This window comes from Pezoporus wallicus, unplaced genomic scaffold (genome assembly GCF_028554395.1).
Source record: "Pezoporus wallicus isolate ANWC-B61680 ecotype Strahan unplaced genomic scaffold, APGP_CSIRO_Pwel_v1 contig_5542, whole genome shotgun sequence".
Taxonomy (NCBI): domain Eukaryota; kingdom Metazoa; phylum Chordata; class Aves; order Psittaciformes; family Psittacidae; genus Pezoporus; species Pezoporus wallicus.
Genome location: NW_026640165.1, coordinates 3,175,654 through 3,201,079, shown reverse-complemented (window position 1 = coordinate 3,201,079; position 25,426 = coordinate 3,175,654). Strand labels below are relative to the sequence as shown.

Sequence of the window (25,426 nt, the reverse complement as noted above, 5' to 3'; positions counted from 1 at the left end):
ACAGGAATAGGCTGCTGAGAGAAGTGGTGGAGTCACCATCACTGGAGGTTTTAAAAGACTTGTAGATGTGGCACTTAAGAACATGGTTTGGCGGTGGACTTGGCAGTGTTAGCTTAACAGTTAGACTCAATGATCTTAAAGTCTTTTCCAACCTAAATATTTCTATGGTTCTATGATTGTATATTTCTAGTGTTTGCAGTAGTGTTTTCCTATAGGAGATACTGTCTTGTGAATTCCTTTTGACTGCAAAATAAATGTATAATTTGATAAATGCAATATAATGCTGGCACATAAGCTTTTAGTTCTCATTTAAGGTATTAATTGAGAAAAATTGCACTTTGTATTTTGGGGTTTAAATTTCTTCTCTGCGTTGTGCAGGCATTTTACATTTCAATCATGCTTCACTGTGTCTCAATATCCTATTTGAAAGCACTGAAGTTAGTTAGTTTTATGGGAAACACTTTTCTTCCCCCAGTTATTGCTGTTGACATCTTTGACAAGTCTAATTTCACGGGAGCTAGAATACCACGGTTTCACGAGATTAAAGAAGATTATCCGAGAGATTTGGAGTCATCTGTTGTCTTCCCTGATACTTTGTTCAGACCTTCAGACAGGAAAGGTAAAACCCTTTTGCTGCCATTCGGAGGGCATTTCTGACTAGCTCCTAAGAATCATGGTTGATCCTTCGAAGTTAGAATGGTACTTGGGTGAGAGCAGGGTGACCATCTGCGCAAGCATACACTATTTGGGGATGGAGCAGCTGCGCATACTTCGGAGGCATTTTGCCTGCCGGCATCGGTGAGAACATGGGGGCCTGTGTAACTGGCTGTACCTGTCTGTCAGGTCTCACTCACAGCCCCTCACACAGCCCTGTCAAAGTAGGAGACATGCTCTGCCTCTGTTCCCACCAGGATAGGATGGGCACGCCCCCCCCCCCACCCTACAGCCCCACAGCTGCCTTCCCCTGGTCCCTGCAGAGATGGAGGGAAGTGGTGAAAGAGACACAGAACCCATATCTGGGAGCAGAGATACATTGTCAGAACTAGACAACAAAGTCTTGAGCTGTGCAGGGAGATGGGTGATGAGGGGGAATACATGGGGAAGTGCCTGCTTCCCAGTGTCTTTGTAGTACCCTGACATTGCTGAGGGAAGCCACACATTACCTTGGGCAAGGGAAGATAGAGAGGGTAACTCAAAGTGCAATAATTAGACAAGTATCATGGAAAAATATCCTCCAAATGAGGAAATAGTGACACTTGTGAAAATAACACGATAATTAATAAGCTGATGCAACTTTATGGCTTTTTCCTTAGAAAAAGGGCATCTGATTGTATGACTTGTATCTTTCCTATCAAGAAAAGGGGAATATGGATTTTAAGAAACTGAAAGCTCATTATATGGTAGAATTAGCAGAGAGAAATCCCATGTGGCCAATTGGTGTATTCATAACACTAGTTTTGCCATATATAAGGTACATGCAATTTAATATCATGCGTTGTGTTTCAATGTTCTCCTTAAATCAAGCACAGAGTATTTATATACTTACAGATCTTCTAGCTTAGAAATTACTTATTTTCTAGCTAGACTAAATGATTATTCAGGGTTCAATGGTTATTTGATATCAGCTATATAACTATGAGGTGTGCTAAAATGTTATTAAAAATAGCAAATATAACATTAGAAGCATCCTCAGTTGTGTAAGCCTGGAGTTATAACAACAGTAACAGCTCTGAATCTTTGCAAAGCAAAATTACCAGTTTAAGTGGTAGCTCCAAGGCTGTGTTGAAAGAATTTAATATTCGTGTTAATTCCATAGCAGTGCCTACAACGAAGCCTTCAAATCAAAAATCGTCCTCTAAGGGGAGCGATGATGCACTAAGCCCTGAGAGTGCTTTTGCAAAGAGAAAGAAACGACACCCAGGTGACTCAACACATCGTACCGTTGCCATGGTCATCATATACCGATCCCTGGGACACCTCCTGCCTGAAAACTATGATCCTGACCGAAGGAGCTTGAGGTAAACTTCAAACCCCTGTGTGAATTGTGCAGATCCCCTCTTCCACTTGCTCTGAGTGTGCAGGAGAGACAGAGCTGCTTTTATACAGACCAGATGTCATCTGTGCTGTAGTTGTCACTGCAGTATGGTCTCTTGTCCTCCTTTGGCACACTGTGTGAGAATAACTGTGTCAGTAGTGCCAGCAGCTTTTGGAAACACAGCTGTGTGGAAGGCTGATGGTGCATCTACTTTGCTTTCTGAGTGGAAGCAAATGGAAATGTTTTATTTGCAGAATCTACCCAATCAGTGCTTTGCATTTGAATGTTTAGATCACTGTGCTACTTTTCTCCTTCTGCAGATTGCCAAATCGCCCTATTATTAACACTCCTGTAGTGAGCACAGCTATTCACAGTGATGGGGAGCTTCCTCCCAACTTGGTGGAAAAGCCCATCATAGTGGAGTATGCCATGCTGGAAACAGAGGAGAGAACAAAGCCCGTCTGTGTCTTCTGGAATCACTCCATCACGTATGTCTCCTACTTGCTTTAGAGCTGTGCGTGGCAACTTGTCTCAGTAGCAGACAAGTTCTGCACAGGAAGACAATTCTGGAGAAAAACCCTTTTTACTCATTCAGCTGGCAGCTGATTTCTGCTGGAATAGAGCCGTGTAGTCATTTCAACCTAAGAAAGATGAAAATAATCATCATAACTCCTCAAACAAAGGATTAGCCATGTGGTTTTAGCAAGCACAGTGCCGTCATGTCTCTCTGCAGGGTTCATTTTCTCCCAGAAATAATTCTCACCATTTCCTTGTATGGTTTTTGCCCACAGATGTATATCTGGACAGGCATAGTCCAACTCCAGAGCCTGAATTGATGGCTCGTCTGAGGTTCATAAGGCAGGATTATCATTGCCCCATGCCCTCTTTTTAGGAGGGATCTCCAGGAGATGATTGTTCCTGTTTTATTCCAGTGACCAGACAGTGTATATGGCAAGCAGGCACCCACCCTTAATGCCTCAGCCAGTGCCAGTGCAAAAAAATTACAAAACCAAGTTTTCATGCTGGCAAAAGGGAGGACTGAGGTTTTGCGGGTAAATTTATGTGGGTAAAGGTTATAAATTTTTGAATCTTAAATTTTTGTATCAAAAGTCATCCCAAAGACAGTTACACTGATAAGAAGCAACTTACCTTTCATTCCATCAACTATTGTGTATATGTTTTCATTTGGTTTAGTGAGGAATTTGAGAGAAAGGAAGTACCTTCTTTGGGTCCTTAGACTTCTTCCAGCTGTTAGGAAGAAATCATGCTACATAAGCAGAACTTAAGGAGGGAGTTTTTGACTCTCTAGGAGGAAAGTGTGAGGGAGAAGATGAAATACTCTGATAATGGCTCTCTTAGGTCTCTGGTATTCAGCAAAGTTAAAGACAGATATGTTTTTCTTGAAAATGTGAAAAATGTTAAGACCTGTATATGCTCATAGATGTTTTGTTTTATGGCATTGTGCAAACAGCACAGTCCTGTTGGAGGTATTTCAAGGGTGTGGATAAAACAAAAGAAAATGTGTTGAGAATCCCTACGTGCTCTGTGTATTATGCCTTCACAATTTTGTAACTATTACATATATAATGCAATTTCCAACCATAAAGCCAGGTATATAGTGAGACGATGATGTTGTCTGCTCAGGGTAAGAGGAAGAGCTGTAACTTTTTTCTTAGTAACGCAAAACGTCTAGTAAACCTGTGGAAAAATCCATTAAGAGGCAATATCCGCTGCTGGAAATAGGAGAGCAAACTAACCTAAGAAATGTTTGCGTCCTATTCAAAAGCTTCAGGAGATTAGATCATTGAAGGGGTCAAAGAGGCAACAGAAATCTGTTTGCAGTAATAAACTGCTCCATTTTCCTGCATGTGAAGTAGTGTATTTGCTTGTACGTACAGATGATTCTGCCAATTATGAGGGAATGGCAAGTCCTTGTTCATAAATTTTTAAACATTGTATGGGCTTGAATAACTCATTAGCTTTCAAGTGATTCATCTATTAGCTATTTGCTGGCAACTTCAGTGGCATTGTTGTGTGTGTTACATCTTCCTAGAGCCGCAATTGAAAAGCAGCTCTTAAACTGCAGGTAATGAAAGAGTTTTTAAGAAGTGACTACTTTTCAAGAGAAAGTGATATTAAAACTGCTCAACAAATATTTTATTGCTGAATTAAAAAGATGTCCTGTCATGTCTAATCAAAAACTCTTTCAGTAACTACAAGACTATTTTTATTACTCCTTAACTTCAGAATAGAATAATTAATATTGATACAAAATAATTTCTGAAGCCACTGGAGTTAACCAAGGCTGCACAGGGAAGAATTTGTAAGGGAGCAGCTCCTCCCCAGTGTTAGTACAAGGGATCTCCAAATGTGAAATATCATTCACAGGTTTTAACCCTTTCTTGTGTACTTTTCGGAGGAACATTAGAACAAAATCACATTATTGCTGAAACATATTTCATATAAGAGCTCTGCAAGCAGTGTCAAGGTATATGAAAATAGAGATGACCAAAAAACAGGTATCTCTCTGTGGTTTTGTTATTTTTTTACCTTTTCAACAACCAGTTTGCTCTGTGCAATCACTTCCCCATATTGCTTGTGTGGTCACTGACCCAAAATCTTGAAATATTTTTAACTCAAACCAGCTTGTTCTAAACCCAGCAAAGCCAGCTGTCATGTCAGAAACTGCTTCATCTGAAAGCTTTTTAAGTTGATGATACTCTTTCAGGCAGGTGACAGCTAAAATATTTCTGTTTTGGTGCTTACAAGAGATCTCCAGTTGTGGAGTCCTCTCCGGTTGTGGAGCAAGAGCTGTCCTAGAGAACGATAGCAGCAGGAGGTGAGGGGAAGTCAGAGGATGGCTCTCAGGAATTCCTTTTCTCCACACAGGGTTGGTGGTTCAGGTGCCTGGTCCTCCAGAGGATGTGAACTGTTTTCCAGAAACCAGAGCCATATTGCTTGCCAGTGCAACCACATAACCAGCTTTGCCGTCCTGATGGACATTTCAAAACGAGAGGTCAGTGATGCCAGGCTCAGGACTTTCAAGGGCTGTGGGTTTCAAGGGCTTGTTTTTTCAAGGGCTTTGGTTTTCAAGGGCTTTGATCCAGAGCTTGAGCTTTGGGCATGACTCAGAGCACTGTCAGTGGATTGATCCCATGTTGCAGTGTGTTGCCCCATGCCTGATAGCATGCATCATTCAGTGTGCTGAAAGGAGCTTCTTACCTGCTTGATGCACCCTTTGGGTGCTGCCCATGCACACTCAACATGTAGAGTGATTTAGGAGGTGGCATCATCCACTTCTCTTGCTCCTAAAGCAAATCTGTACCTTGGCTCAGTAGTAATGAGAACATTGCTATTCCAAGTAGTAAATTTTATTGTAGGAAAAAAAAAAAAGGAAAACCTCACAGAATTCCTGTCAATCTCCTTCTACAGAATGGGGAGGTTCTTCCTCTGAAGATCGTCACCTACACAACCGTATCCATCTCACTGGTGGCTTTGCTGATCACCTTCATACTGCTGGTCTTGATCCGCACACTACGTTCCAACTTGCACAGTATCCACAAAAACCTCGTGGCTGCCCTGTTTTTCTCTGAGCTCGTATTTCTCATTGGAATCAACCAGACTGAAAACCCAGTAAGAGTTACTCTGTGCTTATTGCTAGAATTGTAGTCAAGCTTTAAACTGGGCGGGGAGGTTCATATTGTGAATTTTGCCTGCCACTTTCTGGGTATGGGACAACTTACTAAATCCAAGAATTAGTAGGAAACCTGTCACTTTGCTTTGTGCTTTCTAGCCACAGTGATTGCCGGCTTCAGCCTATCATATCTGTTGCCAGAACTTAGTGCAGACACCTCCAAGCATTGTGCATGTCAAGAAACACAAGCTACGAACAGGCTGAATATGAGATACGCGCCACATATGAAGTGTGTATGCTCAGTACAAGAACCTCATTCATATCTAATTGTATCTAATGTGGTTGCTGATTCTTAGTAGCACCAGTCTCAAAAGTCATTGTTGCCATGCAGACAGGTAGGAGAAAAGCAGGCAAGGGTTCCAGCACTGCCAGGCTTTACAGTTGCCTGTACCAAACAGGCTGTAGACAGATAGGGGATTACATGCAATAAAAAGTATGTCCTTGAAAAGTATTCAAATATTATGTTAGGGATTATCTGAACACTCTGAAGAACATTTGTCTTCTAGAAATCCATTACTGTACATGTTTAATCTAAATTTTGAGAGGAAAGTACAATCTTGAGGTGAAAATGCACACACACAAACAAAGAGCCATGCTGATTCCACATTGTCCAAGCAGCAGAAATGGGGAAAATATGACTACATTCAATGAGTATCATCACCATTATGGTAATGGCACCACGGTGCCTAACCATACAGCCTCAGTTGCTGGGTAATTTAAGCCTAAAGTATCACCTGGATTCTAACACACATTTGAGCTATAACATACATTTTAGAAAGTACCTGACCTTGGCTAATTTCAGCTTGCAGTAACTGAGTGCTGTCAAGACCTTTTCCCAATAAATTTGAGAGACCTCTTCCTGTGTTCCCAGGAAGCCCTCTCCTTAATAGTATTTCTTTTGGAAAACTAACTAAAATTAAGCTGCTCAAATTCTTCAATTTCCAAGATTCAGGTTACTCTTCTGCTTTTATTTTTCGCTGGCCTTTCTTTCCCCACTTTATCCTTTGAAAAATAGTGAATACTAATCTGGATGAAGCTTTCCAGCTGCTAGTATCATGCCTGGTCCCATAATCTGATTCATCCCTGCACGAGGAATTCTGTTCCCTTATCTGCTGCTATGTTGAGATCTTCAGCAGTGACCTCTGGGATATGGTCTCACATCATGTGTGACCCATGTTGTCTTTGGTTCATAATATAAAAGCTTGCATATTAATATGACATGGTTCAAATGAACTCACCTTGCCATTTGATTCACAGCACTCCGTGTAACTTGACTTTTCTCATGCCTTCTTGAGCACATCACTCATTTTTCACTGCATTTCACTAGCAAGGAGTTCATACATTTTCCACTTCTCTGACATGGATACTGAGGAGCAGGCAACCAAGCCCACATCCCTGCAGAATCTTACCAAAAGTTATGCAGTAGATGATACTATATGCAGATATTTTGTAATATCATGAAGCACCAAGTAAAGGTTTGAAGAGAAGGAAAACCGCTCATTACAGCAGTACCACAAATAGTAATGGTTGTACTTGGTAAGATTGTTCTCTTTTTGCTCCTTCTCACTTTCATGCTTTGGGGCTCATGGTGTGATGATGTCTTGTACTATTATGAGGACTTAGTGAAACAACCCAAAGCTTTAACCCACTTAGAAAGATTTTTAAGTTACAAAACATATTTCATACAGCAGAAAGCCACTCCTTACAGCCTACCCAGTCCATGTGAGAAGTTAGGAGGGCTGTAAGCCACTTCTCCTTGAGACAATTATTCATCTGTCTGTATGGAATGAGAGTTGCCTAACGAGTCATGCACTGATGAACATAAAGAGGTAAAGAATGCTGGAGCACAAATAACGCTGCACTGCTTGGCACCCAGCCTGACTTTTATGGGTTTCTGTAAATTAACAGTCACATTTCTGGGTGAGGTTTTAATCTTTCCCTGGACTATTGATAGAAAGTTATTTATTTTCTTTCTTTTTTCTTACCTGAAAAAGGTAATGTTCAGGGCAGCAGTCAACTCATATGCATGTGGGAGTAGGAGCAAAAAAATCCCTGCTTACATAGAGGGAAGAAAGGTATTTTATTCGCTGAGCTGCATTTTCTATAATGCTTGGTGTTACAATAAAGCTCATGCAGTAAGTGAATCCAGAAAGTTGGCGGTCTTTCTATGATTCCTTTGCACAGCAAAATTAAACAGGGAAACCTACATTTCTGGGCATTATACCATGAAAAAAAACCACTAAAAAATTGTGCCAAAATATGAAAGGAGGGTCAGTGCTGCATGGAAACAGAAGGTTCCAAAACACAATGCAGAACATTTTGAAACAAAAATTAAATGGTTACACAAAGTGGTCTTAATTCAAGTTTATCAAGAGATCCTTGGCAAAACCCTTTAGCTTTGCTTCTGAAAGGAGAAAGTTAATTGTGAGTCAATTCAGGTGTCAGATGCTTGCGGTCATTCCTGTTTTCATCCATCAAACTGTGAAGTTGGGAGGGAAAGCTGCCTAGCAGATAGTACAGAAATGCAAGATTTCAGGGTAGCCATTTAGTTGCAAAGATGACTTCATCTACCAGTTTGCTTACTGTAGTTGTTACTCCTAGTTACACTAAGGACCCTTGGTCTCTTTGGTTTCAGGATGTGCTTCACTTTTGCTCCTCTCAGCCTGGCAGAGCTGAGTGGTCCACTTTGTTCTGCTGACTCAGGATAAAACCAAATCCAAGCCTGGGTCTGGAAGCTCCAGATCCCCTTGTTCCTAGCCAAAGATGTGAACTGCCCAGCCAGCACTAGCCTGCTTTCTGTTTGTCCTCAACTTCTGTGCCTGACTGCAAGTTGCACAGCCTCAAGAGGAGGGTAGAGATGAGCATTTATTGACCCAGAATATCTTACAGCCTAGTGCTTAGGGGGGTTTTATGCAGTGGATGAGAAGGGATCTGACCCCCCTGCTTGAGCCAGGGGGAGCCTAGAAACCACTCTTCCACTTCCTAGTCAAATACTCCGATGCTGGGTAAAAGATTGATCTTTTAGAGTAGGTGGTGATCTACTTCTGGCTGCGTCATTTTAGTCCAATGATAATGACCAGCCATCCTCCATGACTTGTTGGAGTATAGATGTGCAAGGTCTTCAGTCTTTCATCAGTGAAGGGCAGAGCTGCAGGGACAAAAGAGATGGGGAGAACCTTTCCCCATGGATGCATCCATGCTTTTGCTTCTCAGTATTTTTTAAGAGAGTCCCGGAAAACAAGCTGTAGATGAAAAAGACTTTTAGAGACCTAAGACACAGACATGGGCAAAATGGTCTGCTGGTTTTAGGTTAGATGGTAAGATTACATAACATTTTGCCTGTTTTTGAGGCAGACATTTCATTTAGCTGAAAAGAAAATTCCTCAAAGAAAGGACTTTGGTTAAAGTCTACAGATCACCCATTGCTCATATTCGGCATGTTCACGTCTCTTGGTCTGAAGCTTCATGGGTTTCTGTCCCCAGAAGAGAAGTTTTCCTGACCAAAGACTTTGTCAGGGGCTGGTCCTAAACTGAAAACCTAAGATCTTTTCTCAGCTCCCCTCCACCTTTGCCAAGCACAAGAAGAGTTTCTTTGTAGTTTTTTTATCTACTGATACCAGGCACAGAACATGGTCTACTTGGAAACAAAACAAAACTGTTCCAAAATAGCACACTTCCTCGGAGAGAAATATTTCTCTCTGGAAAGTATAAGGTAACAGAAAGACCCATAGGATGGCCCACGATGCGAAAGTGAGAGACACCAAGTCAGTACAGGGTTGAGGGTGGCTGTTCTTGGGAGCAATATGTTGGCTTTGCAGTGAGACCAATTTAGCTGATACAGTTAAACATGTTGTGGCTGAATTCAGTGCAGTGGCATTATGCAGGCAGGACTCATACATGAGGCATGTCAGAGGATCTGCAGCCTTCATAGGCGCATCCCCACCTCCTGCTCTAAACAGGGGCTCTGTCAGCCCTTTCCCTCCTGCAAGCAGAAGGAATTCAATCAGAATAACCAAAATCCTCACTTCTACAGCAAATACACAGAGAAATTAGCCACAGAATGTGGAGGGCAAGGCCAACAACCAAAAGCATGATGGGTTGATAAAGTAGAGCTGAACCAGACCCAGAACAGGCCACACAGTTTTAAAAAAAATAAATAAAAAAAGTTTTCACAACATGAACAGCTTTTCTGAAACTGAAAAACTTCATTAATGGCAGTGTATTTGTTCTGCCAAAACCTTTTTATTACACTTGCCTTTAGCTGCACGGGGGTGCCAGTGACTCACTGGGTTGTGATTCAGAAAAGCAACTCTAATAGTGCTGCACTTTCTCTTCTGCAGTTTGTGTGCACCGTGATTGCCATCCTCCTGCATTATTTCTACATGAGCACCTTTGCATGGATGTTTGTGGAGCAGCTCCACATCTACCGGATGCTGACTGAAGTGAGGAACATAAATTTCGGGCACATGCGGTTCTACTACGTTGTTGGCTGGGGCATTCCTGCCATCATAACAGGTACGCTCAACTACCCCAATACCATTTCCCTTCCCTTCCCTGCTAACTTCACTGGCCAGATTCAGGAAAGTTACCCGATCCAGGCCAGCTATGGATGCACTTTACTGCTGCTGTCTCTTCAGTGTTTTCCTGAATGAGGGCAACACCAGCTCATGTATAGCAGAAGTCATTCTGAATTTGTCAGATCTGTGTACCACATGTCTGCTGCCCCAGTTGAAGTGATGCTGACAGTTTTACAATAATATAAGCATAATCACACACAGATTAAAACAGGATTTGGTAACATTGCTTGGGAATAACAGTATTTTAACAACTTGCCAGTAGCCTTCAGAGATTTTTCTTCCCTGTGCTGGTACCTCAGGATAGGGACACATGGTCTCTCAGGGAGGAAGCTGCAGTGGCTTCAGAATCTAATGCTGCCCCCAGGATATTTACTGCCCTTCACTGGACATTCCCATTGCCTACCCTCAACCAGCTGTAAATGTTCCCTGAAAGGGATTTCAGCAGTTCTGTTTTACTTGGCTTAAAAATGAGCTGGGAATACTCAAGCAGCCTTTTACTTCATTTCATATACAAAGGCAATAACTTCTAGTTAAGGAAAAGTAATGAAAAGCTGGAGGCAGTAATCTTTTAAATGGTTCCAGGGTGATACACAAGAGCACATCCATCTGCACCCTCACGCTTATTTTTGCAATCAGACGTTTCCAGTGCAGCGCATGGAGCTTTGTTAATGCAGGCAGACAGCTCCTTGGGAAGTGCGCTTCACAGAACAGTTGGTGTGGGTTTTGGTTCAACTCTTTCAGCATGTATCTGTTGCCATATGGGAAACTAGATCGTAGGCAGACAGTTAACTTTTATCCAATTACTTTTATTTTTACAGATAACAACATACTGTCAGCAGTGGCAGAGGTTTAGATGTCTTTCAGGTCAAACAAATAATATCACACTTGGAAAAATATTATGGAAGAAGTTCCTGTGTGACTTAGGCAAGTGTAAAACCAAAACATAGCATAGATTAGTAGAGGTCAGTTCCCTCTCTGGAGAACTGGTTAAGTAAGTTTTTCTGTATCACCTCATGCGTAAATAATTTCTACTTCTATGAATCTATCCAGAACACAATCCAGAAGGCTCAGCCACTATAGACGTATCCCTGATATTTTAAATGAAAATGGTCCTTGGACTTCTGAGACGTCTCAGACCTGTGTAACTTTTATCAGTACACGCAGGACTACTGAGTACATTTAGAAACGTCTAAGTGAAATCATGTAGCAGCATCATTCCTAGCAGAAGAGCAGTATTATCATTAAATAGCAATAAACAATTTGCATTTCAGAACACAACTTTTTAAAAGACTTGTCAGAAGGATTTTGTGTTTCATGTTTAGATTCTCTCCTGAATTTTATATTAATTCAGTTTCTCAACAGCAGTGTTATGCAACCTAAATCTTACAAATGTGCCATTTTTACATTTTTCTACTTACATATTGTTCTCTGTGATAGGAACTATTTTGCACTTTTAAAACTGTGAGTTACAGCCCCCTGTTGTCTCCTGTTATCTCTGAATCTATTGAATTTGCAGTTCATTGAAATGAAAAGTCAGATCCCTATTACTGAGCAAGTCAGAGTGTTTTGTAAACAAGAATACAGCAAACTAAGCCTTTAGTTTACCCTTCTGGGTTTAGAAATCATCTGAAGAGAAAATTATTTCATCATAAATAGCACAATGTGGGATTCCTTGCCTCTGGATAGCTCTGTTACTGTACATATTTTAAATAAGCTTCTTTTATAAATTTTAATATATAAAGAGAAAAAGGCCCCAACTTCATAACATGCATCTTAAACACGATTTCTTTTAAATTGCTTTGTGAGAGAAGGATTGTATATGCTTCTTAATAGTGGAAAAGTCTAGGTATGGGAAGGAATGTTAGTCTTGGACATCCAGAGGGCTTTTATGTTTTATTTGAGAGATAACTATCTAGCCCATTTCATCATTACAAAAGCTGTCCTGAAAAAAAGTGAACCTGCAGTAGCAGTGGCTTCACTCTGTTTTGTTTGTTTAGTTTTTCTGTTTTCCATGTTCAGATTGACATTCATGTCAAGCTGGGATATAGTGGTCCTAAGGCATCTGTGACCAGGCTACTTGCTGAAGGTAACCTTGACCTTAGGAGAGGGGAAAGCTTAGTAAAACGTTTACATAGTGAACAGAGAAGAACTCCAACAGAGAAGAACGACATTTAATCACAGCACAGAAAAGCAAAATGCCATGAATAAAAATGGGATAGGAGTTGGGAGAAGGCCATCCAAAAGAGTGTGGATCTGGAATATTTCTTCATGGAGAGTGATAGTGAAATATTTTAAATTTGCTTTAAGCTTGCTTATTTTCAAATGTAGTTTGAGCTGTCTAGGAAAGGGATTTTATTATTTCCTTGTGTCAGGAGCAAAGGGCTGGATTTGGCACCCAGTGGGACCCCTCCAGTTCTGCATGTCTTCGTGGCAACACACTAACCGGTTGGCATGTGTGTGCACTGACTGCTTTGGCATGGAGACTGCAGTGCTCATGTTAAAACAGATTCTTACGTCGCCCTGAAACCAATGCCCCCAGAAAATGTCACTTTCCAGAACTGCTGAGAATACTGAGCGAGGTGCTGAGTCAGGAGAGAGGTGAGGCTGACCCTCAGTAGCCTGAGTCACTGGCAGCTGCTGAGCCTGCAGGAGCTCAGAAGGGTTAAAACATGCCCCTCTGGAAGCATCTCCCCGTGGCAGGCTCTTGGCACATCCTGGGATAGCTGCTGGTCCCCACAGGATGCTTGGCCATAGGGCAAGCCCCAGATCCTGCAAATGTCAGTGAGCTGTCACACAGCCCACACAGTCAGTGTGCTCAGGACAGCCAGGCTGCAGCATTTCACTCATGGGCTAGAGCAATTCTGTGTATGACAGAATTGCATTGGGTTAATTCTGCCTTTGGGTAAGGTGTTATTTCACGTATTGTTGACTGCAGTAAAATTTGAACCATGGACCTGAAGACTGCGATTTGCCCCTTTTGTTTTATAGAGAACTTCAGGGTAGCATTCTAAGAGTGAAAAAATGTTTCTGTCTGCCAGTTACCCTTAGAGCCAGATGTTTGGTCAAACTGTAGTTTAAGTCTCACTAATGGGGAAATCAAGTCCTGGGAAACAGACTGCGTCTATAGAATTGCATCTGTATAAAATACTTTATGGTCCCTTAATCATTTATGGTTAACTCTGGACGGCAACTTCTGAAGGGGGTGGTGGAATGGCCAGTGGGAGCAGGGAGGGAGACCGGTCCTACCTTGTTCCACATTTGAGTGAAAACAGATCCAATATCCTCTGCTTTGCCAAATAGCCAGTTTAATTTTCATAGACCATAGGCCTGTACCAGATGTGAATATTGGCTGTGGGCCAGCTTTGAGCAGCAAGAGTGAAACACAGCTACCTCTCCTTTTTTCAGTGTCTTTTCATCCCAGCACACAGGCTTCAGTTCAAAAAGGCTTTCATTAATGCACATGAATTCCTCCAAAGAACAGCACTGCCATCAGCCTTGGCTGCCTCCTTGAGTCAGGACATACGCTCAACGCAGTAGGTTGCCCCAATGCCCAGACAATATGCTGCAGCCATTTGCCATATGTCATTGGCCATAGGCCTTGTAGGGATCAATTTCTGTGTCTTGAAGAAGGAAAACCTCTGCAGACAGGGTACATCTGACTCAAAGGGGGAAAAAGGATCTTTCATAGGAGTTAGAGCTCTTTCAAAATGTAGTTTAAAGCTCTTTCAGTAAGTTTGAAAGACTAGCTAAACTAAACTAAAGCTCTTATTGAAAGAGCTTTAAAATACATTTGAACGGGGAAAGAGACAATACTAGGCTCATTAGAGATAAGTCTGGGGGTGACATACTGGTGTTTGATGGATGGTTTGCTAACAAGGTCCTTCTTTCCACCATCTCAGTGGAGGTACAGGATGGAGATCCACGTTCCACGTGACAGCAAAGATGCAAGGGTTGTTGTGTTAGAAACCACAGAAGCACCTGAGAATGGTCACACAGGAATTAGTGTCTCCCCAAAAGAAGGTGGAGGGATCAATAGCCCAGCTGAAGCACATCTACACCAGTGTGTGCAGCATGGGCGACAGATAGGAGGAGCTGGAATCCATTGTGCAGCAGGAAAACAATGATACAGGTGCAATCATGGAAACATGGTGGGATGACCCATACAACTGGAGTGCAGGCAGACATGCTCACCAAGCCGCTTTGCATCATTTATCAGCAGTCCTAGCTAACCTTGAAGGGCCCGGTTGACTGGAGGTTAGAAAATGTGACAGCCACCCAAAAGAAGGGCCAGAAGGAGGGTCCAGGGAACTACAGGCCTGTCAGTGCTGGGGATGACACCAAGTTGCGTGGGAGTGTTGATCTGCTGGAGGCTAGGAAGGCTCTACAGAGGGAATCTGGATGGGCTGAATTGATGGTCTGAAGCCAGTGGTATGAGATTCAACAAGGCAAAGTGCCGGGTCCTGCACTTGGGTCTCAGCAACCCCCACGCAATGCTACAGGCTTGGGGAAGAGTGGCTGGAAAGTTGCTCAACAGAAAAGAACCCAGGGGTGCTGACTGACTGCTGCTGAACATGAGCAGCTTGTGCCCAGGCAGCCAAGAAAGCCAACAGCACCCCGGCCTGTATCAGCAATAGTGTGGCCAGCAGGACCAGGGCAGTGATCATCCCCCTGTAATGGACACTTGTGAGTCTGCACCTATAATACTGTGTTCAGTTCTGGGCCCCTCACTGCAAGAAAGACACTGATGTGCTAAAGCGTGTCGAAAGAAAAGCAGCAAAGCTGGTGGAGTCTAGAGAAAAAGTCCTGTGGAGGAGGTGGACTTAGCAGTGCCAGGTTAATGGTTGGACTCAATGACCTTAAAGGTCTTTTCCAACCTAAATCATTCTATGATTCTGTGATGTTGCAGGTCAAAGGCAGCAATTCCAGTCCATCGCCATATGGGTGAGGTGTATGTCACCATATCAGACAGCACGGTAAATCAGGAGGTGGGGACTGAACTCAGAGGCTCCCTTGGAATTGTCCAAGCTTTGAAAAAATAAAACAATAAAAGGTGTGTTCTTAACTCAATTGCCTTGGGGGTGTTAGCAAGCTCCATTTCAAACAGCACTGAAAGCAAGGTGAGGTATCTGAGATGGCAGCTCAAAATGAATCCCACCTGAGCTCAAGCAGTTAACTCCTGTGAGTTCCCAGGTTCCTTTGTCTCTGGTGCTATTTTAGTGACAGCAAGCTCATGGCAGTTAAGAATGCACTTATTTGTTGTAGCATTGACATCTCCTCAGTTATGATTCATGTCATTCAGCTGCATAGGCTTATTGAAATTCCTCAACATGTCACTCACCCTCAAGGCTTCATCCCACTGTGTATGACTGTAAAACTGTGCTGAAACAGAATTTATTTGGGGCTTGCATTTGCCGTCATTTCTGTTACAGCTGAATTTTGTTCTGGTAGGCAAAACTTGTAGTACTGTTTGATATGGAGTGACCAATGTAAAGATTGTGATCTACAGAAGTTTTATTTCAATATTTGCCTTGATTTTGACTTCCCAGACTGTCCTGGTGAACACATTTTGCCATTGGCATTTTGTTTGTCAGACAGTGATTTGAAAATGTAGATCACAGCAGCACCTTTCTGATGTACTTTCTCTCCATTTTGTGACCCAGGGCTTGCTGTTGGTCTGGACCCACAAGGTTACGGGAACCCTGATTTCTGCTGGTTGTCTGTTCATGACACCCTTATCTGGAGTTTTGCTGGGCCCATCATAATTGTTGTAGTTGTAAGTATGGTGGAGTTGGCTTCCAGAGCTGTCTTTTCCTTACTGCTGCCTTTTCATGTTTTGTCAAACAGTTCTCATAATGCAAAGCAACTGTATTCTTTACATTTGAAGCCAATGTGCTTGAGCTTATCTCTTTTGCTAAAACAAGTAAGACATGAGCTAGGCTCCTGGAAATCAGGGGGCTGCTTGCCAGTGTGAAGTTTGCTTGTGGAGCAGTGGCCGTGTGTCCAGAAACGTATTATTTTTCCTCATTTGCTTTGTTCCATGGAGAAGTATTCAGAGGAATTACCACTGTGTAGTTGCTCTGTTACTATATTCTGATGTTCTGGTTTGACCCAGCTGAAGGAAGATGCTGGGCTGAGTGCACTCTGGCCTGGACAAGGACAGCCATTCCTGACTTTCTGTCTTTCATTCAAGCCTCTTTTGTACAGGGCCATCTTACTGGGTTTCATCCAGATCAATTCTCAGGATGTTCTTGACTGTGTTGGCGTGAAAGGAGATTAATCTTGGAACTTAGAGACCTGTAAATTAAAGGAAAAATATTCTTGGCATCATGAGCCATTTTAGGATAAAAATTGCATTTTCATTGAAAATTGAGCTCTTAACAAATGTACAGAAAGTATCCATGCTGTTATTTCTATTTCCCTTTCAGATAAACGCTGTCATCTTTATACTAGCAATGAAGGCATCGTGCAGGCGAAGGCAACGCACATTTGAAAAAACTGGAGTCATGTAAGTTTAGGTCCAAAAAGCTGCAAAAAAAGTTCTGGCCAGGAACAATAAAGGGATGGAATTGCCTAAAAGGAAGTGTTGGAGTAGGAGATAAAACAGATATTTGGCAGAAGCAATTGGAGCTGCACCTACTCATGGGGTTTCCTTGGAGGCTCTGAAAACCTCCACCATCATGCTCTGCACCACCAGCAAGTGTAGGCAGGAGAAGGAAGGGGAGAGGAAAAGGTCTGGTATCCAGATGGTATCATTACAGTCCTTCCAGATCTTTCATCACACACCCTGCTACACCATCACTTCACCTCTACCCATGGCATGCCCAGGTAGATTTAATTCTGGGTGTCCCCATGCTCACCCCTGGCTCAGAAAGATCTCCCCTCATGAATGCCTGGGTTACCAGCCATGTCACAGAGACCCATTGAGGTTCCCATGCTGAGGACCAGCCTCCCCCAGTCCCATCCCCATGGGATGAGCAGAAAGCTTTGCAAGCTGCAACCTGCCGCCTTCCTGAGCTGCTGGGGCAGCCTGTTCCCATTAATGTCTGTTTTGCCCAAAGCTCAGAATTTACCTGTGAAATGAAACATGATTAGCTAGTGGCAGGACAGACCCTTTTCTAGTTTTACTTTTTTCAAATAGGCAGCTGTATGAGGTTTCAAAAGGCTGCTTCTAGCTATTTATTCAGCCCTGGCTGCTGGGTAATTTCTTTAAGTTTCTTTTTTAAATCTCCCTAAACAAATGGAGTATAATTGCTACTTAATGGCAGGTATTTTACTCATAACACAAACCTTTTGCTACTGGAATTGTGACCATCTTTTGAAAGTATCTGTGGAAATAATGTTCTTAAGTAAACAAGTATTCCCCTGAGTGCCCTGGATCCAAAACCTTGATCTGTAACATTGAGAAGGCATGTGAGAGTGAACTTGACAAACGAAAATGAGATGTAGGCAGCCATTTACCACCCAGATTCCTTCCTAAGAGTCAACCAGGCTAAACAGCATGGGCTTGGCAAAGAGACTGGTCTGTTTGAAGAAAACCTTGGAAACAAACTTGAAAAGAAATCACCTTTTTTTTTTAACCTGAATTTGCTAAATCTTTTGAGTAGTGCAGTGAGAGAGTTGGGAATGGGGAGCTGGGGAACACTGCCCTGATTTTCCCAAAGTTCCTTTCCAGCTGCCAAATTGTTGGGCACATGACACCACCCAGGAAGTGTAGGGAAGTTGGGCTATACTCTTGTATCTTGTCATGCTCCAAATGTCTGTTTGCTTTACAGCTCTGGGCTGCGAACGGCGTTTGTGCTCCTGCTGCTTATCAGTGCCACGTGGCTGCTGGGGCTGATGGCGGTGAACTGCGATGTCATGATGTTTCATTATCTCTTTGCCATTTTCAGCTGCCTGCAGGTAAGTTGGATGGTGTCTTGTCCATGGCAGACCTCGGTGAGCATGCTGCTGCACTCAGACCTCAAAAACCTGCTAAACATGAGCTGACTTAGAATAACAGAGAAGTGCAATTTTTGCTCTCTTTTCTCAAGGAGAGGGTTCTTTTTACCAAAACCATAACTTCGAGTAATTACATCTCTCACCTTTAGTCATTCTAAAGTGCTCCACTATTACAACTTGTGACAGATAAATAACAGTAGGCAATTGTACTTCTGTTTTTTTAGAGACAAAATCTTTGTTACTGTCTTCTGTGTGCTCATTGTTAACAGTTGTTCTGTTGCTATCACAACCAAGAGACTGGTTTATTTCACCGAGAGTAAATGGCAAAGAGTTCAAGGCTTTCACAAATTCAATTACTGTTTAAGGAAATTAGTCAAATAATGGTTTTCAAATACAACTGATTGCATTAAGGTTTTACTGGGTTGCTTGTCCTAGTGTACACACTTGTTGATTAAAGGTGCAAAAAGTAGTTATTTGTAGGAGAGTGGCATGGAAGTGGTCATGAAGCTTCATGTTGGTTGTTATTTGAATGTGACCAAGGATGGCAGTAACTGTTATGGCAACTGCCTGCAGTATTAAGACAAGCTACTGCTAGCAGGTCACTCTTGTCAGCTGCAGCACAACAGCCACAAATTGTAGCCAAGGAGAAAAGAAGTCTGATGGGTCTTCTCCAGAGATGAGTGTCCATGCCATGGAAGCACACCAGATAGGCCAGCTCGGAGCAAGATTATTTTGCTGCTGTAACTGGTGTGCTGTGAAATAACTACACCTCCTCAGGCTGTAAAACCAGGCTTCCACAAGTCAATTTAATTTCTATTAAATTAAATATAAACTGATGAGAGGGAGGGAAGCCAGCAGCTGGAATTCTCCAAACTTGCCTGGTATGTGGCATTTCACATCAATGCCTTCTTTGAACTTGTATTTTTAGAGACATTTATGTGAGTTTTATTAATGAATAATCCCAAAATGCTAATGCCAGCTAAGACCGCTTGTGATTGAATGCTTAGAAAGTGAGCTTGAAGTTGAAAGTTACTCTAGGTCAATTGCTTTGTCTGAAATCATCTTGTGATGTTGGTACAGCTGCAACTTCACGAGTGATTGGCTTCTATATACTGTATCTCCAACCAAAATTGATAACAATTTGGCAGCTGCATGAATTCCCTCAGAGCAAATACATGTGAAGGCACGCACGTGTGTGCCCCCTGCCCCCAGCAAAAGCTGTGAATGTGTGTTTCTGGAAGCCAACAACTGCCCAGCCCTGGGGATTTTAATGATATTCCCACCAGGAGATATGTCTGAACCAAGGAAAGTATGAGGCAACAGCTGGGACCTCCCTGCCCACAGTATCTCTCCACATCTCAGAAGGCTTTCTGAAGTTCTCTCAGCAAAAGTATTCAAGACACTTAACACAGAAGTTCCCCATTTCCAGAGGTTTTCACTAAAGGCTGTGATGTTTTTTATGTGCTGCTATTGATTTTGTCTTATCATCACTGTAATAAAGTCTTGGTACAAGTACAACCCTGAAACTCCCTGCAATGTCTTCCAGTGGGTGGGACACAGAGGTCCCTATTGGATATTTGGAGAAGAAAGTTTCTTCCCAAACAGTGAGGGAGAGTGGCACCTACCACAAACTCAGCTGTGTAAATCCTGGAGGAACACATCATTTTGTATGTTTTCCCAGGCCTTACTCACGTTTGAACTTGGAAGCCAGTTATGAAGAAGTCCTAGGAGATCAATCAACACCATTTCAATCAAAGACAGAAAATAGTTATTGCTATTGAAATCGTGGACTACAAACTAGAATTCAGGGGTTGTTTAAGAATGGCCATTCTCCAGTATCTGTATTTGCAGTTTGGTAGTAATGGATCAATTACATCTATTCTTCTCTCTAAAATGATCCAGGGGCTGTTCATTTTCTTCTTCCACTGCATATTCGACAAAGAAGTCAGGAAGCACTTGAAGAACACTTTAACTGGGAAGAAACCTCTTCCAGATGATTCCACTGCAACAAGAGCTACATTATTAACTGTAAGGAACAAACACTGGGAAAAAACATCCTTATAGTGGTAGATGTTCCCTAAAATGAACTTACAGGTGACTTGTCCGTAATTAAGTGAATTGCTTGACTGCTTCCAGTCACCTGTACAAAGATTACTGATGGCCTCTCTCAGAAGCTTTGACTACTATTTTAACTAGAACTTTGGAGAGTAAAGAATTTTCTTCCTCAGCATCAAAACCCACTTGGTTCCTTCAAAACTTACATTCATGGGTAATGTGAGGTGTGGTAGGATCATTCACTATTGTTTTGTGTCTTTTTTTCCCCCTTCAGCGCTCTCTGAACTGTAACAACACATACATAGAAGAGCCAAATATGTATCGCACAACCATTGGGGAATCCACTGTCTCCCTAGAAAGCACCGTCAGGTCAGCCAAGAGCCACAATAGCTACCTTGCTTATATTCTCAGGTAATCAGGTGGCAGGTGCATGGCTTTCAGGTGCTTGCCTTTCCTTTTTCATTGCTCTTGTGGGAAACAGAAATGTTGTGGTTCAAATGCTGCTTGGTTTATGTCTTAACAGTTATGGTTTATGTGACTCTCATTTTCTTTTGCATGCATCTTTGGAGGGGAGTTCCAACAGTGCAGTGGTTAACATAACTGCTATGTTAACAATATAGGCTGTGCCGCTTGCCTGTTAAAATTCAGACATGTCTCAAGGAGTGCAATTTAGCTTATTAACTTTGAGCTTTCTCAGAGTGTGGTTCATGTGGCCAAAGGCAGACAGCTTCATTAGGATAACCAGCGTCTTGCTGCAAAAGTGACCACATTGACAATCAAGCAGAGGCTGGCAAGCATCCACTGCAGCTGTCTGCATTTGGCTGGAGGAATCTCATCTGCATGTTTTCCCTGTTGTTAAGAGCAGTGAAGTGACCAAGAAAGTTGTCCTGTGTTTTCATTCTCAAAGGGATGAGGCTGCTCATAAGCTCAGTGGATCCTCAGGTCAAGCAAGGGCTGGTCAGACTGAAGCAGATTCCTCTATTTTCCATAGGAATCCATCAAAATCCAATGGTAAGAGTTATTTCTAAATGCTTTGACCCAGTTGTGCACTTTCCCCTTCTCAGCCCTTTCAGAGAACAGTTAGTTCGATCCGGAGTGTCTCGTTCTCATTACGCTCTTGGCATAGTGAGCTATGCAGTGGCTGCCTTACAAGGAAATCCTGGAATAGAAATATCATGTATCTGCTTCTTGTGATGGTTCAGTTTTAATCTGACAGCTGTCACAGCTGTTGACAGTTTCTGGCGTCCCCTTTCCTTCTCACAAATTACGTGCTGTTGCTCTTCGTTTTTAATTGGAGATCTTTTAACATTTGAGACCTTCAGGCAATATCCTCCTTTACTGCTGTGTGTTTTGTACAAGAACATGCAAAGTGTCTGTTGGCTGATTTCCTTTCATTTGGGTCTTGATGTTAAATTTTGTTGCCTTGTAGCAGTTCTTTATTTTTTAAAGTTCTTTATTTTTTTTATTTTTTATCTTTATTGAGATCCCACAGTTACTGTTCTGCATAGCGAAAAGTGCTCCCATTCTATTCTGCACCTCCCATCATAAAAGGTCCTGCCCACTATCTGACCCAAGCAGTTGTGCTTCCCATATTACTTAGATGGATGCCACAGCCCTTGCGAATTGATCCTGTGTACACTTCTGGATGTAACCCTGGCATGGCCTGAAACATATGCCTGTCTTTTCTTTCTCCTTGTGCATTTGTCAACTAGACTTGTTTAGCTTGGGTCCACACTCATTGCTGTGTTTCCCCTTTCTGCATTTATAGAGCATGATTCAGACTCCGACAGCGAACTGTCCCTCGATGAACACAGCAGCTCTTATGCCTCCTCCCATTCATCGGACAGTGAAGAAGATGGGCTTGAGACAGAGAAAAAGTGGAACACATCTACTTCCAAAAATAATGAACGTGGCCCACTCCACAGTACACCCAAAGGTACTCCCAGTGCAAGGGAAGAGCAATGGGTTTATTCCAGTCTGCATCTTTAGAACAGATGGGACAAATTTGCCTAACTACCATATGTCTGAGACAACATCACTACTGCTGTGCCTTGCTTCTGTGGAGAAGCTTCTCATCTACAGCTTAGAGACTTTTTTCATCCCAAAGGCTTGTTCATAGAGGTGGCTGAGTGCGAGTAAAAAGGTGCTTGATCAAATCAGGCAGAGTGGGCTTTGCAGGCGGGTCCCTACAGCACTTGGGAATGGTGATACCCAGCCAGCAAGGTCTCATATGAAGAAAGGAAGAAAAAGCTGGTTGTTTTGAGGGCAGGAGCAAGAAATACCTGCCTCTCCTCATGTGGTACAGGCTTGTGGATTTAGTGGTGTTGGGGAGGTCCTGGCCCTAAAGAGCTGGAGATCATTAGCTGTTAATACTGTGTGGCAGGGTGCAGGCATTTCTAGGCATAGTTCATCTTGTCCCAAAGATAAGTCAGCTTTGACTGATGAACATCTAGGCTGTGTGCTTTTACTCTGCACACAGCCCAAGATGCCATGGGTGCACTTACCCTTTAGAAACTAACCTCATCGAGGAGCTGGCAGGATCACAGGCTGAGGGGCAGGTTTGCCTCATACTTCTCTGTGATGGAGCCAGCAACCTTGCTCTGGGAAGGGTTTGGACAACCTGCCACCCTACCAGGTGTGTTTTGTGGGTGTCACTGCACCCTGAGGGCAGTGCAGTCCAGCAAGGATCACCTGCAGGATTGTTCTGGTTTGACACACTACTCCTCCCCAGCCACAGGCCACAGGACTGGCTGGGTAGATTGAGAACACATATCAAAAGTGGTTTTCGAGCTAGTATTCTTTTGCATTGCAGTTGATACCCTTCCCAATCATGTGAAACCCTATTGGCCCACAGAGTGCATGACGGCCAGCGACAGCGAAGACCCTGGTGGGAAACAGAAACTCAAAGTGGAGACCAAGGTTAACGTAGAGCTTCACAGGGAAAACCAGGTGAACCACAGCAACGAAGCGCCGCAAGACAAGGAGAACGAAGGGCAGCAGAAGGAGAACAGGCCTCTGTCCCTGCAGAATAACCAGCAGCCGGAGCAAAGGAAAGGTAGTGCAGCCAACCTCACCTCACAGCCAGGAGGGGTGATTAGAGGGGGGTTAATGAGCATTGATTAGATCATGTGGTAGCTCTGTGCTTCAAAACTCTCCTTATCCTCTCTTTTCATAACAGGCATCTTAAAGAACAAAGTCACCTACCCTCCCCCACTGGTGGATAAGAATATGAAGAATCGACTGCGGGAAAAGCTATCGGACTACAATCAGAGCACAATCTCATCCAGGACTGCTTCCCTGGGGACAAATGATGGGGTACGCTCTCCCTCGGACTCAGGGGTGACAGTAAAGAATGTTCGGAGGGAGCAGTCTCGAGACCAGCTCAATGGCATGGCCATGAATGTCCACGTGGGAACAGGACATGCTGACACCTCAGACTCAGAGTAAGTGCTAGAGGGTGAACATGGAGCAACATTTCTTGGTGCATGTCCACTAAGACCAGCAAGAGCTGTTGTGGGAATCTGGCAGTCAGCATGGAGGAGGGTAGAGGAGGAAGACCCCAGTGATGAGAACCCCTGAGGATGCCCAGTGTTTTGGTGGGGAAGGGCAGCATGGGGTGGGTGTCCAGCTGGGCAGAGGGAAACCAGTGCTGGGGCAGGAGATCCAAAGGCTGCAGAGAAAGTGCCATGTCAAGCTATTGACCCAAAATTACCAGGTGCATGGTTCCCACCCGCTGCATTGTGATCACTGTGCGTATTTGCTGTTATAAACTAAATCAAACATTAACAAAAGGCTGGGCAAGCTCTCAGTGAAAGAGTATTCTCAAAACCTCATTACTCATCATAATCCATACATTTAAAATGAGGACAACAGCCATATGTAAAGTCTGTGCAAACATTTTACTCATGCACTCTCATTTTTTACCACACATAATAGCCTCATTCTTTCTCCAAACCGAGAGAAGATTTCTCATGCAGCCTTAACTCTTGACGTGTCCCACCATGCTTTAGACACCCATGTTGTCTGGGGTGTCAGCCCATTCCCAGCTCACTATAAAAGCGCATATTTGAGATGCCAGGAACTGGCTGATGGAATATGTCCTGGCAAGAGGTGTCTTTAACAAGCTACTACCAGGTAATACGGTCATCACTGGAGACTAAACAGCCAACTTGTACTAAGCAACTGTTTTATCTCCACACCTTTTGCATAGTATAAACCTCTGCTGTTGGGCAGCAGATTGCATGAACCTATCTGAAATACCAGGTTTCTAACAGCTTGTGAGCCTTGCATCTTCACCAAAGCGTTAGCCAAGTACAAACCCCCACCACAGCTTCTTCTAAAGAGTGCATCTCTTGTGTACTACCTGGAATTGTTTCTCCACTGGCCTTCCCCTCCAGGGCAGCATCCCCCCTTGCAAGTGTTGGATTGGCAAGGCATGGCAATCTCACAAAGCATGAGCCCTTCCGAAGAAGGACGGGTGGTTCGGGGGCGCGGTTTGCCTGTGCGTGTGTAACACTGAGCCTGCATGATTGCTTCTTCTCACTAACAGAGGCAGTAACGAAACTTCAATTTGAACCATCAGGAAACTGTGAGCACTGCTTGCGGTTCTGGACCCCTTGCCGCGGGGCTGCCTGCCCTGGACTTCATCGGAGCGCCCGCGTAGCGAGGAGGACGAGGTGGGCATTGATTCCCACGTGGTTTCACATTATGGCAGACTCCTGACTGCTCACAGCAGAGACACAGTGCCCAGACATTCCTGCAGTAAGACTGCTGTGTGGTATGCTCCCTGTGGCACGAACCCTTGCCTAAACACATGGAAATGGCCACAGGGATGCACTGTGAGGGACGGATACCTGCTCACAGTGCAGACAGTGCTGCAGGGGTCGCTTATTACTGGGGAGAACCAAGGAAATATATGGTGGACCTGTGCAGTAAGTCAATCCATCAGGCTGAAGACAAGCTCCAGGGGACATCTCTTGGAATTTTCTCTGGCTACAGTGTGAACCCTTCGGCTTGCTGGGCTCTAGGGAGGAATATCCCACCAAGTGTCCTTTCGTTTCTATGCCAGCATCTCTATCCATCCCCATATGGACACATCGTCTTAAGAAAAAAAAACTCCTTTATATA

General features: G+C 43.3%; 1 protein-coding gene across 6 annotated transcripts in view; it reads left to right on the top strand.

Annotated features, from left to right (window-relative positions):
• Positions 1-25,211, top strand: part of CELSR1 (cadherin EGF LAG seven-pass G-type receptor 1) — a 163,952-nt gene extending 138,741 nt beyond the window's left edge. The window contains exons 20-35 of one of the 6 annotated variants that reach the window (XM_057417818.1): positions 476-619; positions 1,820-2,018; positions 2,356-2,523; positions 4,925-5,051; positions 5,468-5,668; positions 10,070-10,244; positions 15,967-16,079; positions 16,732-16,811; positions 18,079-18,205; positions 20,147-20,272; positions 20,574-20,710; positions 21,207-21,310; positions 22,068-22,235; positions 23,112-23,354; positions 23,478-23,742; positions 24,849-25,211. In XM_057417818.1, coding sequence (XP_057273801.1) covers positions 476-619; positions 1,820-2,018; positions 2,356-2,523; positions 4,925-5,051; positions 5,468-5,668; positions 10,070-10,244; positions 15,967-16,079; positions 16,732-16,811; positions 18,079-18,205; positions 20,147-20,272; positions 20,574-20,710; positions 21,207-21,310; positions 22,068-22,235; positions 23,112-23,354; positions 23,478-23,742; positions 24,849-24,873 — 2,402 coding nt within the window. In that variant the 3' untranslated portion in view covers positions 24,874-25,211. Of the gene's footprint in view, positions 1-475; positions 620-1,816; positions 2,019-2,355; positions 2,524-4,924; positions 5,052-5,467; positions 5,669-10,069; positions 10,245-15,966; positions 16,080-16,731; positions 16,812-18,078; positions 18,206-20,146; positions 20,273-20,573; positions 20,711-21,206; positions 21,311-22,067; positions 22,236-23,111; positions 23,355-23,477; positions 23,747-24,848 lie in introns of those variants that run through there. The other 5 variants (XM_057417817.1, XM_057417816.1, XM_057417814.1 and 2 more) reach the window with 5 other exon arrangements.
• The last annotated feature ends 215 nt before the right edge of the window (positions 25,212-25,426 follow it).